The following is a 16,311-nucleotide window of genomic DNA, read 5'->3' on the forward strand; positions in this document are numbered from 1 at the left end:
GGTGTGAACCAGGTCAAAGGCGGGAACTAGGTTAGATTGCTGTACAGCATGCATTCATTAGCATTAATTAAGATATTCACAGATAATTGACCTTTTTCATGCTTTGAGTCCCAAAATGTTCTGTGCTAATATTGGTATATTAAATATATTATTATTCTACCCCCTCTTCTCTTTCTCTCTCTTTTTGTATGGTGATTGGAACCAGTTGTGGAGATATTTAAGCACAGAAAAAGTATTGGAAAAGGAGATCGGCTGATCTCTGTTTATTAAGGTAACTGAGGGAAACACAGAGTTGTTTTGTGGAGTGTTTGGCTTTGGCTAACAGATAATATTATAATGGAGTGTCATTGTTATTCATGCAGTTATTGGTCCTGATGAGAACCCGCTGCAATATCAACTGTGTTTGAAACGCGTCGACCACGTAGTTTTTTTTACAAGTGCAGCAAAACGAAAAAATTCCCTGTGTCAGAGAAACAAGACATTAAGTCAAGAGAATAATTTGCTCGCACAGATGGATATCAAAAAGAGGCACTGTTGTTTCCATGATTGTACAGTGAAATTTCGAACAAATAATCTTTTTTTTGTACATAATAATTTGTATATGTGGTTTTGTTTGTATTTTGAAAATTGTTTTGATTTCTTTTGTCCTTGTATTGTACCTAGGTAATGTCTGAAATGTCATTTTTTGCTGTTTAATGTGTATATATATGTAAATTGTGGGTGGGGGTTGTAGATATGAAATTTGTAGGAGTCAAAGAAATTGTTTTGATACTAAGAAAACAAACAAAGAATTGAAAAAATAAACAAATGAAATGAGATAAGCTTGGTCGGGTTAACATTGATTCATGGGTGTGACCTAACACATGAAGTAAGATAAAAAGTTATAAGCAGTATTGCCATTTGTAGGGTTATTTTTGTCTAATGGACCGAGGCCGAACCTTCGTATTGTTAACAGATATTGGTATATTGGCAGCATACACGGTTATTGCACTTAGTTTGGTTCTGTGTTGGTCTGGAATATTTCATTAAGTCTCTAGGGCAAAGTTTCTTCTTTTACGTAGTGCCTGGTCTAAATGTTTCTGTGTTTAGGCATGAAGTGGGCACAAGTCAAGTAGCAGTAAGTGTCAGTGATAAAGCTAGCAAGGATTCTGGTGTTAGGTTCTTCTAGGCAAGAACAGGGAGAACAAGGTGACATCACTGACTGAGTAGTTCTCTGTGATACTTGGGACTGGTCATTATAATCTGGATATGTGTGGCTTACAATATGGATACTGGTGCCTACAGTCTTGGCACATGTGGCAGGACTGTAGGGACTCTTTTTTTTGTAAGTAATTCCACACTCTACCAATCTACACTTATGATTCTTGCACTCTCATCTCTGCAGGTAAAACTTCAAGAGGAGCTGCGTTTTCTGAAGAAAGTGGAGGAATATTTTCTGGAGTCTAAAGTCAGGGAAGAGGAACAATATAAAAGCATGAGGGTGAGTGGCAGCTGTGAGTGCTGTGTCTGCATATGTCTGTGCCCAGTCCTTTGTGTGGCCTCTTAAAGTTCAAGACACACCGAGCCGGATGAGTCGCCCTACAGACTAGGTCATGGTCCCCACCAGACAAATATACGGACTGGAGTCCTTTCACTTGGTTGTTGGGACTAAACTTGGCCAAAGGCTCGTCCTAAAATAATTAAAAGCAAGAATTACTCTTCTGACCTTAAGGTAGTACTTACATTGTTGCAGGGATTCTGCTCCTACACAGAACTGTGCGCAGAGACCCAGGACCTCAGTGAATTATGGTTGACCAAAAAAACTCACCTCAGTACCTGGAAACCCTAACCAGCTAGAATCGGTGTCACATTAGCTCTTCGTCCTATAGCAAAGGAACTATTGATTAGACAACCCAGAACATGCGACTTAGGTTATACTCAGGAATGGTGGGAAGCAAGAACACCCTTTTGATATACTCTCATACCAGTCCACAATAGGAGTAAACAAGCATTTACAATGCAATAGGTCTCGCAGCATTAAAGTTTGAGTTACTGGCATTGTAAATGACAATGCTTTGCATTAATTTTTTTTTATTTGCAATTGGTATATAAACATTGTTTGTGAATGGTTAGCTGTTGCTTAACAAAAGACAACAGTGGATAGAGGGTCTACAGGGGAACAAGAGTGTAAAGACCTATATACACCCTAACCCCTAATCAAACTAGTAAGAAACACAAAGGGGTTCTATCGGTCTGTAATGGCTAGAAAGTGTTGGTTTTCTAATAGATGAGTGTATGTATAAACTAATAAGTGTGACAAAGGGGAGAGGAAAGAGTAAGAAAAGTAAACCCATCAGCCCACCCATTGGCGGAACATCATCATCTGGGATTTCAGAATACAAACTGGTATCCACTAGGTGCCTCACCATGGAATATTGTGAGGGAACTCTAGTATAGGATCCACCAGTGATGGAAAGCCAGCAGTGTATCATGAGCTGTGGGAAATGAAAAGTTGCAGTGCTCAAAAAGAATATGTGCTAATAGGAAGTGTAGGTTTAAAATTGACTAACATGGTGCCTAATGACTAATTTTATTGAGGCTGTCACCATGGTGACAAGGTTAAAAGCAGAGTGTGGATGGTTGAAAACAAATATTACCATCCATAGATGAATCAATTGGTCGACAGGTTTCAGCCCAAAATGGCTTTCTTCAGGACCTATTATTATACTACTGCAACTGTGTAGAATAGTGAAAATTATGTACCATGCAAAAGCAATAGACCTACCATTCAGAAGCCATATGGTCGAATTTAGAAGGAAAGTAAAAAAAATTTCTCCACATTAGTAGTCCAAATGCAAAATCCATCATATCGTAGGTGGTAAATGCATTCAGTCAGTACACAGTCCGCAGGTGTGCTCAATCCTCAGAGGAAGATAAAAGTTTAGATTAAACCAATGCTAGATCGTGTGACAACAATAGGGTCTGACGTCAGGACAGGTGCCATTAGGTGCTAAATTGAAAGAGAACGACAGGGGGAGGGGCAGGAAACGGCAAGAGGTGCTTACACAGTCAGTCAGTCAGAATATCTTTATTCGACTTATTCAAAGTCATACAAAGAAGCAAAAGCAATAAAACATGACATAAAAAACATAATTAAATTTCCTAACATCTAAAAAGCATCATACTCGATGTACATTATAAATACTATTTACACAGTTTAAAAAGATACATTTATATGTAAGACGATACACATAATCTCATTACGATAAATAATCTTTTAGGGCGGAGATTGGCCAACAGCTTTCGCCCTCGCAGCGGCGACTAAAAAATTTGCAAGACTAAACGCTGTGCGTGGGTTTGTCATTAGCTGTAAATGGAGCAGCGCGGGGCGCACCTGTGTGAACCCTGCTTCTTTAAGTATGGGGAGCAAATATTTTTTCCTCTGCTCATGGTATAAACTACAAAACATGACAAAATGCATTGTGTCCTGCACAGAGAAATGGTCGCTTACACGGAATCTTAATGCGCTGCTTCAACGTCAGGTCTGACACAGCTTACGTAGATATTTATAACATGCAGACTAGGTTTTATACAATACTTCGCAGTCCCCGAGGCCCTGCTGAGATGCTCCTTGCTAATTTAATTTGTATCTTAATTGGGACTTGAGATTTTGTAATTTTATTTGAGGCACTGCATGGAGGGTGAAACTCTTGCATGCTCGGACACCACCAGACCCTGAAGAAAAGACACCCACCAATCTCAGACTGTTACAATGGAAAATGAAACGTTTCTACATTTTCTACTTCAGTCGTGGGTTCTTTTCTGTAAAGTAGATACTGTGGGTTAAAATGGTTTGTATGTAAGGAAAAGCACCCCTATCAAAAGTTCTGTGTATTTGGACACACCTCAGGAATCCAGATTGTAGCCGTGTCCGTTAATTAAAACGCAAAGGACTGGGTCGATTCAGATTATATGCTAAGCATAAATAGTTTTTCATGTCAGTTTTCGGTTTAATACACAGAGCGAAATACACAAGGACGCCAAGGCCGTACAAAGATGTAGGCACTGGGGGCAGCTCCTACCGGATACAAGGGATACGAACCCCACCGTTTGCTTTCATACAGCACCTGCGGGTGTCGAGCTTTCTGGGATTTCAGCTTCGGCATGGGATTATCTGTTCCATGTTTTAGGAAATATGCGCGTTGGCAGACTCAAATTTGCGTGGATTTTCTACCTGTATAACGAACAAACAGCATGAGCGAAAACATGGAGGAGAGGGGGTCATGGCAGCAAAACATGATGTCGATCAAATACAAATCATGTCCGCCCTTGTAATTGCAGGCTCTCTGTTCGTTCAGGAGTGGGAGGAATGGGACGAGGGTAGGAGGAGTGTGCGTTTCATTCTTCCTTTTATATGTTACTGTGTAAAAGCTACTGTTTTATTCTGTACAACTGTGCGAGGCTTGCTTGAGGAGTTACTCGGGGCCTAGTGATGGTGCAAGTTATCACCCGGTGGCCCCAGCGGGCACCCACAGAGCAGCAGTGGCAAAAGTCACCTTCAAAACAGACGCCTGGACCTAGAAGCCTCTCGGAAATAACTGACCACACGAATTTGCTTTAAAAATAGCATTCCTATCCAAACTTCCCTTCACTCCCTCTCTTCAGAGTAATTATGGGCGGGTTTAGGCGCCACTCCTTCCGGCGGCAAGGTATACTTAATAATCTAACATGCGTTTCAGTGTCACATAACTAGATTTGAACGATAGATACATATTAAAACATGGCTGCCGCTTTGAATCCCCGTGGCAGATGTTAAGTCTTAGTTCACCGTTAAATACAATAGTATGTTGTGGTAAATGTATTGTGTGTTTCTTCCGATTGAGGATGGACGGGAAGAGGCCGGCTGCGACAGAACTCTCCCATCACACGGGCCACAGCTGAGACTGCTTGTCACACATAGAGCGCCCCCTGCACAGGAAAAAAAACCTCCTGGGTTACAAGACACATATGTTTCATTATGTCTGCTGACACCAGCATCGCTCCTCTCCCCTTCCCCGCAGACTGGATCACCTCATACATATGCATGTCCATTATTTCCTTTCTGCTGTCCGGGCTTTGAGTTAACAGGTGTTTAGTTCAAGTGTAAACCACAGGGTGTTCTTGTAAGAAAGGTTTCTGATGTGTCCACTGGACTTAATGGGTAATGTCTTGTTAAAGTAATATGTTAGATTTGTATTAAAAGCAGTTAAAGCACAATTTAGGTCACTTGGCTTGACTTCAGTGGAGTTGGTGGCAAGGATATATGTAATTAAATCACTTGCTCATTGGTTAAAGAAGCATCTCCAACATCTGTCTGTTGTTCGGACCTTCCTTCCTTTGGTTTTCATTGGTTTAGATGTTTGAGAGTGAAAAAGACTTTGTGATGGTCTAGCTGTGGTAACAATATACAAAGGTCTATGGTGCACCCTAGGTCAGAAGAGGCAAAAATTGCAACTAAATGTACTGGAAGATAAGCGGTTAATTGTTCATGAGTGATAGATTGCATATCTTGAGCTTTTAAAAAAAATACAATGTTCTACTGCAACTGGGCTTTCTAAATGATAGTTGAAGTTGCTCAGAACAATGGACTGATCATTATCAAGGGTGGTACGTGATATACCTTCTTTATTGGAAGTGGAGACTTAGGCAGAAAATTGTGTGTGGTGTGGGGGAGAGGCGATAAAATCAAAGCAAATTTATTGTTATATGCCCAGTTTAGCATTTGCATACACAAACCTCTCCTTCAAATCTTCTTTGAAAACTTTTGGGTTAATATCTATGTTCTTCTTACAAAGAACAGCTACCCTGCCTTTGGGTTTATGGGTTTATAAGCTTGAGCACCTCTGAAGATCTAATAGTTAGTTGGTAAGAGTTGGTAAAAATGTAATCTGAATTTCCCTGTACCCAAGAGTCCGCTAAGCATCAGAGGTCAAGACTTGGAGATTCACAGTGATAAGCATTTGAAGGATATGTGTTGCCACTGACTGCACATTGTTCAACATAACCTTCAGATTGTATGTGAAGAATGGCAAAGAAGAAGATGTTGTAGAATTAGGAGGCGAATAGAATGACATTTATTTTTTACAGTGGAACAGTGTGGTATGAATTCTCAGAATTGTGAGACCTTTTGCTAGCATGAGAAAGCATATGAGATGGAGGTAAACAACATATGTAATTCATTTACGCTAGAGATAAGAGGGTGAGCTACATCACCATCAGGATTTCTGATCCCTGCTAAAAGTTGCTCGGTTGGGCAGCATGTCGGGAGGTGGGTAGGAGAGAATGGTAAGATTCTGCATGGCTCAGAGAAACAAGGTAAAATGAGTTTGCAATGACTGAGCTTTTAAAAAAAGTAGACTGCAAGAGCCAATGGTAAAAAGTAGAACTAATCGCTCATCACTATTGGGATGTCAAGCAGGTAATGGAATGGCCATGTACATCTAATTTGTTCGATCCTGTACCAATTTAATTTCACACCAGCTAGGTGAATAAAGAGACTGTTGCGCCACAGCCAGGGCTAAACAGTCACTTCTGACTCGACAAATCGAGAGCTAGAGCATGACAGAGCCAGAGAGTGCTGAAGCATGATACGCCTAATACAGCGAGCACAAAAAACGTGAAGGTTCCGCACTGCTTGAGGACAGGAGAGTGGGGAGTTTACAGTTCCGGAATCTCAGGGTTTCCGAGTGATCGGGTTGCTAGGGTGGTGCTTTTCGTTTTTGTTTTTCTTGCAGATTTATACAGCGCGAACTCGACCCTAAGGTATTGGAGCGTTTTCCATGAGCAGCAGTTATGGTACACCAGGGCACATTCGTTTTTTTAGTAGGCACGGGGAGATTAAGTGATTTGCCCAGAATCAGAGGCAGATGAGCACCCACCGAGGCTCGAACCTGCTTCCCAAACTCCAAAGTCGGCAGTTCTGGCCGCACAGCCACATCCTATCCCAATTCTCGGGTAACGGGCTCAGTACTGGGAGAGCAGCAGGGCTATTGCAGGTAAGGGACGAAGTGCATCTGCAGAGCGGTGGGTGTGTCTCTCGGTGCGGCAGTGCCAGGTGTTCCCGGGATGTCTCCTGCTTGCAGAGTGCCCGCCTGCTGACGTCCTTGCCCATACGCCAGTACCCTAGAAACACAATTAGCAACGCCATCCAATCAGCGCTCCAGGATCACCTAAACCTGTGGGGGCCACTCGGGCTCTAGAAGTCATTACAAAACCGTTTGACACTCACCGGGCTGTTGTGTGGACGGGGCCTCCTCCTCCCGTGGTGTGGCAGCGCTTCTCCTGCGGAGCTTCCCATGGCTTCTGGGAGCCCCGCGCTGCAGTCGGCGGCCTCGCCGCCAGGTCTGTTCACCCGGGCCCCTCCTGGGACCCGGGGCTTGCTCCCTGATGCCGGGGGTCCACGGGGCTCTCTCCTCACTAGGAGAGCCTCCGTACACCGGCAGGGACACTTTCGGCGCGGGGCTTCCCTCTCCTCACGGGAGCCCCGCGCTGGCATCGGCCGTCGTCCCCCTTCCCCCGGACCCCCTCCTAGGACCCGGGGCTTCTCTGGGTATCTCCGGTCTCCCTCGGCATTCGGGAGACCGGAAACGCGGGCAATGGCTTCCCCCAGGCAGGGGGAAGCGGAAGTGAGTCACTCCCGGCCCCGCCCACAGTCAGGCAGGCGCGGGCCGGACTTCCGGTTTTGCCGCGGCGGCGGCTTCTCGTGTCGGCAAAAGGGGTGGGCACCCTTAGTAGGTAATAAAAATGTAGAAGCGAGGTGGGCACTCGCTAAGGGTGTGTGTGCGGCGGTGGGGGTGGTGTGTGTCTCTCTGTATGTGTGCGTGCGTGTATGTGCGCTCGTGTGTGTGCGCATGCGTGTGCGAAAGCAGGGGGAGGTGTGGCTGTGTGTGTTGGAGCTTCCCAAGAGACAGGAGATGTGCACACGCGCGCGCGGCCCGCTCCGTTTCTGGAAGATGCGCGTGGCCACCTCTTGTCTCCTGGGAAGCTGAGCCGGTGACTATAGGTCTCTGGCGAGACCGTGCTTCGGGCGGTAATCGCCACAAGACCTAAAGAGAGACACCGGAAAGGTTAAAATATTTGTTTTAACAACGTGCTCTACGATGCAGTATCTTTGCTAACATAAGCAGACACATGATTAGAAATAATATGAACAGCATTGTTACAATTCCATAAAACACAAAAGGAGAAATCATATTACAATGATGATGAAAAAAGGTCATATAGGGCCTAGTATCTCACCCTCCCTAGCTAGGAACTAGGGGGTCGATTAGGATGGCGGACGGAAGGACGACCACCGGCCTGGAGTAGGCGGAAAATGCCATTTACAGTCCGCAACCCACGGATAGTCCGTCCGCCATATTAGGATGGGAAGCACAGCCGAATTTCCGTACGCCACGGAAGAGCGTGATCCGCCGCGTAAACACATCCGACCCAGCGGCAGACGGAACCAATCCAGAGACACTGCCGTACGGAATGACGTCTCGACCGTCCTCAAAATCACAATGGCGGAAACCACACAGCAAATCGCTGCGGAAAAACCACCAGCCCGAACACGGCGGAACCACCACAGCTGAGAGAATAAACATTGCAGAGATACCCACCACAGCCAGGCCACCGTCATGGACCCAGCTCTACACGCATTCCCGGTACTCTTCGTGCTCCACCACCAGCAAGTCATGGACCGACGACGACGCAGGTACGCAAACACACAACACACACACCACGCACGTGTCGAAGCCCCTGCCCACAACAGACCCCCAGGCTTGGACATGAACACACATACATACACCCCCAGCAAAACCACCTGGACAGAACCCACCCCACGCACCCGCGAACAAACAGCCACACCACGGACGATGCAACGTAGCGGAGCTGATGACGGAAACCATGCCTACAATCAACAAGGCAGGCAGGAATGGCGAGGCCACACAGCTCATACCATACAGAAAAGGGGGTGGTGATGAACAGAGTGTCTGAATTAAGCAGACCACTCTTACCCAGTCCAAAGATCAGGGCTTGATCCATCACCGTTATTTATCTCACTGCCCCATCCCAGCTCAGAACCTGGCTATATGCAAATTAGTCTGTCCCTGGCCCAGTGCATCATGGGAACAGGGCAGACCAAACTACCAAGCCAATTCTTCACCAGAAAGGAGACAAGCTACCGGGGACCGGTTTCTGGCATTTCAGCCTCTTCGGCCCGGCTTGCTTGAATCCTGATGGAGCAGTGAGAAAGGGACTCATGTCTGAGTATACCCTGCCACACCTATAGTGGCCAAAAACGATACAGAAAAGGGGGTGGTGATGAAGAGAGTGTCTGAATTAAGCAGACCACTCTTACCCAGTCCAAAGATCAGGGCTTGATCCATCACCGTTATTTATCTCACTGCCCCATCCCAGCTCAGAACCTGGCTATATGCAAATTAGTCTGTCCCTGGCCCAGTGCATCATGGGAACAGGGCAGACCAAACTACCAAGCCAATTCTTCACCAGAAAGGAGACAAGCTACCGGGGACCGGTTTCTGGCATTTCAGCCTCTTCGGCCCGGCTTGCTTGAATCCTGATGGAGCAGTGAGAAAGGGACTCATGTCTGAGTATACCCTGCCACACCTATAGTGGCCAAAAACGATACAGAAAAGGGGGTGGTGATGAACAGAGTGTCTGAATTAAGCAGACCACTCTTACCCAGTCCAAAGATCAGGGCTTGATCCATCACCGTTATTTATCTCACTGCCCCATCCCAGCTCAGAACCTGGCTATATGCAAATTAGTCTGTCCCTGGCCCAGTGCATCATGGGAACAGGGCAGACCAAACTACCAAGCCAATTCTTCACCAGAAAGGAGACAAGCTACCGGGGACCGGTTTCTGGCATTTCAGCCTCTTCGGCCCGGCTTGCTTGAATCCTGATGGAGCAGTGAGAAAGGGACTCATGTCTGAGTATACCCTGCCACACCTATAGTGGCCAAAAACGATACAGAAAAGGGGGTGGTGATGAACAGAGTGTCTGAATTAAGCAGACCACTCTTACCCAGTCCAAAGATCAGGGCTTGATCCATCACCGTTATTTATCTCACTGCCCCATCCCAGCTCAGAACCTGGCTATATGCAAATTAGTCTGTCCCTGGCCCAGTGCATCATGGGAACAGGGCAGACCAAACTACCAAGCCAATTCTTCACCAGAAAGGAGACAAGCTACCGGGGACCGGTTTCTGGCATTTCAGCCTCTTCGGCCCGGCTTGCTTGAATCCTGATGGAGCAGTGAGAAAGGGACTCATGTCTGAGTATACCCTGCCACACCTATAGTGGCCAAAAACGATACAGAAAAGGGGGTGGTGATGAACAGAGTGTCTGAATTAAGCAGACCACTCTTACCCAGTCCAAAGATCAGGGCTTGATCCATCACCGTTATTTATCTCACTGCCCCATCCCAGCTCAGAACCTGGCTATATGCAAATTAGTCTGTCCCTGGCCCAGTGCATCATGGCAAGCTACCGGGGACCGGTTTCTGGCATTTCAGCCTCTTCGGCCTGGCTTGCTTGAATCCTGATGGAGCAGTGAGAAAGGGACTCATGTCTGAGTATACCCTGCTCTACACGCATTCCCGGTACTCTTCGTGCTCCACCACCAGCAAGTCATGGACCGACGACGACGCAGGTACGCAAACACACAACACACACACCACGCACGTGTCGAAGCCCCTGCCCACAACAGACCCCCAGGCTTGGACATGAACACACATACATACACCCCCAGCAAAACCACCTGGACAGAACCCACCCCACGCACCCGCGAACAAACAGCCACACCACGGACGATGCAACGTAGCGGAGCTGATGACGGAAACCATGCCTACAATCAACAAGGCAGGCAGGAATGGCGAGGCCACACAGCTCATACCACACATAAGGAGACATGCTGGCCCACCCTCAGCAAACCGCACACCTACCCCACCAACAGACAGGGGCCCATACACCACACACCACAAAAAACAACCCTGCTGCACACACAGCAACAACCAACACACACACTATGATCCCTGACATGTTGACTGACCAAGGGGAGACTGAACAACCTACTGGGTAGCCACAAATCATGAGTGTGAAATGCACCATATGAAAAACATCCACATAACCTGCAGTGCATGGGAAGCCACTGTTGTCCCAGAATAAGCCTCAGAGTGCCTCCCCCACCCTTACACAGTCCACAGCCATATTGTAATGACTGCCACCCCTGCCAAACGAAAGAAAACAGTGCTGGGCAATGGTCATGTGGAAGTGGAAGACACAACATGTACGACAGCAGCAATATATCAACAATGCAAGGAGACAACCAGGAATGACACAGATAAACCACAACACAGGATTAACTTGCTTTATTGCACAGCACAGAGGTTGACCTTGTGAGTAGCCAGGAGCATGCACATTGGATATAACAGAGCAGGTACATCTGAGGCAGCACATGACAGGGCCCATTGCAGCATCAGAACAGCAACAGGGCAGTGTTCACAACAGAACAGGTACATCTGAGGCAGCACATGAGAGGGGCAAAGTGCATCAACAGTCCATGGTACAGAACAGAGCAGGTACATCTAAGGCAGCACATGGGAGGGGCAAAGTGCATCAACAGTCCATGGTACAGAACAGAGCAGGTACATCCGAGGCAGCACATGAGAGGGGCAAAGTGCATCAACAGTCCATGGTACAGAACAGAGCAGGTACATCTGAGGAGGCACATGAGAGGGCACAATGCAGCATCAGAAGAGCAACAGGGCAGTGTTCACAACAGAGCAGGTACAACTGAGGCAGCACAAGGACGTGTATCATACGGACAGTCCCATGGACAAGAATATTGCAAGGGTGGTTACCATGAACAGTCCAGACATAAAGTACAATGAGAATTGAGTGATGGAAACTGCACCTCACAGCACAGAATCAGGTGGACTGTGGGACCTTGTAGTTTCGAACACAGTGGCAGGACCTGATACAGGAGTGTGAGAAACTGCCACAGCTCCAGTGACTGACACATGAGCGATAGACCCTGAAACACGGGCATGACCTGATACAGGAGTGTGAGAAACTGCCACAGCTCTAGTGACTGAAACATGAGCAATAGACCCTGACACACTGGCAGGACCTGTGCCTGGACACTGACCAACAAATAACATGCCAGCATCTGAGACATGAGAGTGAACTGCAGCTGACCCACTTGGATCACTGAAATGATGTGCCACAGGGCTGTATGGGCCAGGAGGCAGGGTGGCTCTGGGAGCTGGGGACAGCTGTACTGGAGCGACATTGGGGTGTTCAGGTGTCACCGGTGTGTGTTTTCCGTTTCTTTGGGATTCGGAAGGGCACCCTGGACCTGACTGGACTGGTAAGTGGTGCGGGCTCATCTGAAACATCACCCATCAAAGGTGGATCATGTGCTGGTGGGGGTCTGCTCTCTGAGGACGTGCTGGACCCTGCTTGACGCTTGCTCTGGCCCTGCCTTCTGCCCTCTGTGAGTACCTTTTGAGGGGGATGCCTGTGTGTCCCGTGAATCTGTGTCCCCCATCACACCTTGAGGGTCCTGTGTGTCATCTCCAGGGTAGCTGATGTTGTGTTCTGGGAAAGAATTCCTTTTCCCAGGGGATGGTGTCTGTGGCCTCCATTGCCTGACTTGCTGCCTGTGCCTGTGCCTGCTTCAAGTGCAATACCCTGAAAATGAGGCATGGTCAGAAATGTCACTCTCCCCTGAGACAGTAATTGGTGTGGATGGGGGAACTGAAGTTGAACCTTGTCCATGTGACTTTTGAATGAATGCAGACACTGTGTTGGATAAGGACTGTACTGTCCTGTGTAGACCAGCAACATCACCATGCATCGCCTCCATGAATACTACCATCTGCCCCAACTTCCTATCGTGGTCCAGGAATACATTTATCATGTTGGTTTGCCCTACACAGCTGTCGCAGCAGATCAACCGCCTCAGCACTAAGGGCAGTTTGTGTCACAAGGGCAAGGGCAGCGGTGCCTGCACCAAAGGCCACTCTGCTCCCCCTATGCTGGCGAGCACGAGCAGTACTTGTTGCAGTTGGTGGCAGTGTGGGCCCAGTGTGCTGTGTACCAATTGAAGGTGTTGATTGTCCACTCCCTGTGTCTACTAACAGTGCTGACTCACCACCGCTGTCTGAAGATGAGGACGATGGTGTCTCCACATGTGAGTCCTCAGGGATAGTTCTGTCCCCCTCTCCGGGGCTGCTCTCTTCCATCTCAGTCTGCGTTTGTGTGGGCTCTGATCCGGATGCATTGCCACCACTTCCCTCTGTCGTTTGTCTGTCAGTGCCTTCGTCCAAAGCTGAAAGAGAGAGATCAGAGGTATACCTAAGTGCCACGCTTACTTACAGCAAATTACAAAATCCAAACTTCCTTGACTGCTGAACAACATGTCGCACCCATCCTGCACATGAACCACCCTTCCCAGACGTCCTCATGTCAAAGAATTAGTGGTTCCTGTCACACATGTACATGATACAAACAGGGCAAGTGCATGCAGACCACCACACATGTGATGCCATGGGACCACAGACATGAATGGCATGTCCTGTGCCCCTGCACTACAATGCATCTAGTATGTCCAGCTGGCTGACATGGATGCTGACATTCAATCTGCTCACCGCTAGTTTGCTGCTGCTCCCCTCTCAACCGTGCGGACAGGTCAGGAAGTGTCACAGCTATGATACATAGCATCAGAGTGGTCATGGTACGTCGTGCAAGCCTGCCTGATCGGTCAATCAGCCCCAGTGTCATCTCTGCCACATTCTTACTGAGCCTGGAGATGTCGTCCCACCGTTTGTGGCAGTGTGTGTGTCGCCTGTTGCACACCCCCACTGCCCGTACATCACGTGCTATGGCCCTCCACCCGGCCTTTCGATGGTGCAGCTTGACCTACCATCATGGGAGACAAGAGGGGGCAAGTCAGTGAACAGTTGGCCATTCACACAGATAGAAGGTACAAGTATCTGTCAGCAACCATGCACAGTACAACATATGTGACTGACCGGACAATATGGCATTAGTTCATCATGGACAGCAGGTGATGTACACACACACAAGATAGCTGTGATCTGTTGTGACCCAGCACAGCCACAAGACTACACATGTCATGTTTATGACCACTCAAAGATAACACTCCGCAGCATAGAGGTCAATCAGTCAGTGACAGAACCAGGAACCCATCACAGCGTGCCTGGCCTGCTGGGGCATACCCACACTGCCTCCCACAGAACACCGCCCAGATTGCAGGGGTCAGGAGTCATGGTCCACCTCATGCACACCAACATGTCCCCCACTGCACTTACCACCTGTCCTGGGGCACCGTAGAGCCGTTCATAGTGGCGGAGCACACCGTCCACAAGGACCTCCAGCTCCTCTGCACTGAAGGGACGGGAACGATCTGTCCAACTCTCTCCATGGCAAGGTCCAGGACACTGGCACAACAGCAGCAGTTGGTGGAGTGGGCAGCAGCAGCAGCTGGAGGTGATGGGTTCAGGCAGCAGTGGCTGGAAGCAGTGGATGCATGTTGCTCAAACTCACACATTTATAGGGCCCTGAGCTGACATCAGTGGCACACGTCTGCAGCAATTGGTGTTCCCGGGCTGCCTCATTCAAAATGAGCCAATGACTGCCACCGCCGTGGCGGTGCACGACTCCGCTGTTTTTGAAAATCGCTTACCCGTCCCGCGGTACCTGTTTCCATTGGCTGCATGTGCAAGGACCATCACGGTCACACACCGCCAACCGCATGTGCGCGCTACCGCGATGGTGCATCATTTGAAAATCATCACGCGCTGGCATCGCAATGGCGGAGCACGCATTCCGCGGGGGCGGGGCAGGCTAACGGATACATTTGAATGTGCTAGTGGCAATGGCAGTTGGTATCCCCATCCAGTCACATAGCGGCACCCACCGCCCGGCCCCGGCGGTGGCTGCCGCTATGTGTATTGATGTTACCGTGGCATTGATGCCCATGGGCGGTCACCCACCGCCCGGCCCCGGCGGTGGGTGCCACTATGTGTATGGATGTTACCGTGGCAGTGATGGACAAGGGCGGTCACCCACCGCCCGGCCCCGGCGGTGGGTGCCGCTATGTGTATTGATGTTACCGTGGCATTGATGGCCATGGGCGGTCACCCACCGCCCGGCCCCGGCGGTGGGAGCTGCTATATGTATTGATGTTACCGTGGCATTGATGGCCATGGGCGGTCACCCACCGTCCGGCCCCGGCAGTGGGTGCCGCTATGTGTATTGATGTTACCGTGGCATTGATGGCCATGGGCAGTCACCCACCGCCGGGGACGGGCGGTGGGTGACCGCCCATGGCCATCAATGCCACGGTAACATCAATACACATAGCGGCACCCAACGCTGGGGACGGGCGGTGGTTGCCGCTATGTGACTGAATGGGGGGATACCAACTGCCATTGCCACTAGCACATTCATATGTATCTGTTAGCCTGCCCCGCCCCCGCGGAATGCGTGCTCCACCATTGCGATGCCAGCGAGTGATGATTTTCAAATGATGCACCATCACGGTAGTGCGCACATGCGGGTGGCGGTGTGTGACCGTGATGGTCCTTGCTTGTGCAACCAACGTTACGCACAATTGCAGTGGCAAGGATCATTTTCTGTGATGGGGGACCGCGTGCCCTGACGCGGTGTGGAGACACACTGCATGTCTCCGCACACATCTAATGGTAATAGGTGTACACGTGTGTCAGGGCATGTCCGTATGCCTCCAAACCCATCATGTTCTGTCAATGGCCCGTGTCCACGTGTCAACAATGTCCATTTGTTGCATGTATGAGCACACTATTCACATTGCCAGTGGTTGTCAATGGCCAGTGATGTGAGCTTAAGTTGCGTCAGATGTGCATTGGAATGTGGTGACATCTTGGTTTTGAGGTCACATGTTTCAAACTGTACACATCTCAACAGTCCATTAAGGCTGTCTGCCCACAGTCTGATCCAGTCGTGAGTGTGTGTTTTGTTTGTGCAAGATGCAGTGATGGGGGGATACATGCAGTTTGTGTATGCGTCTGTGTGTCGTCTGTTGTATAACAATGCCTGTCATGTGAGCATGCACAGCATTGTTGGTGGTGTCATGGATGCATGAAGACAAGGAGGGTGTGTTCCAGGTTCGTGTTGTGAGTGCACATCCATGTGTGTCTGTGGGGATGCTTGTCCACACATAGGCCCTCCGTCATGTGATGTTGGCTGTACTTGCAACATGTGTGCACGTAGCATTGTACATAT

The 16,311-nt window shown here is 48.6% G+C and overlaps 1 protein-coding gene across 1 annotated transcript in view; it reads left to right on the forward strand.

Annotated features, from left to right (window-relative positions):
- The window catches only part of LOC144752979 (E3 ubiquitin-protein ligase TRIM39-like), a 186,195-nt gene that overhangs the window by 29,831 nt on the left and 140,053 nt on the right, over positions 1-16,311 (forward strand). The window contains exon 2 of the mRNA XM_078640787.1: positions 1,385-1,480. Within this exon, the coding sequence (XP_078496913.1) occupies positions 1,385-1,480 (96 nt within the window). The remainder of the gene's footprint in view (positions 1-1,384; positions 1,481-16,311) is intronic.

This window comes from Lissotriton helveticus, chromosome 5_1 (assembly GCF_964261635.1).
Source record: "Lissotriton helveticus chromosome 5_1, aLisHel1.1, whole genome shotgun sequence".
NCBI classification, from domain to species: Eukaryota; Metazoa; Chordata; class Amphibia; order Caudata; family Salamandridae; genus Lissotriton; species Lissotriton helveticus.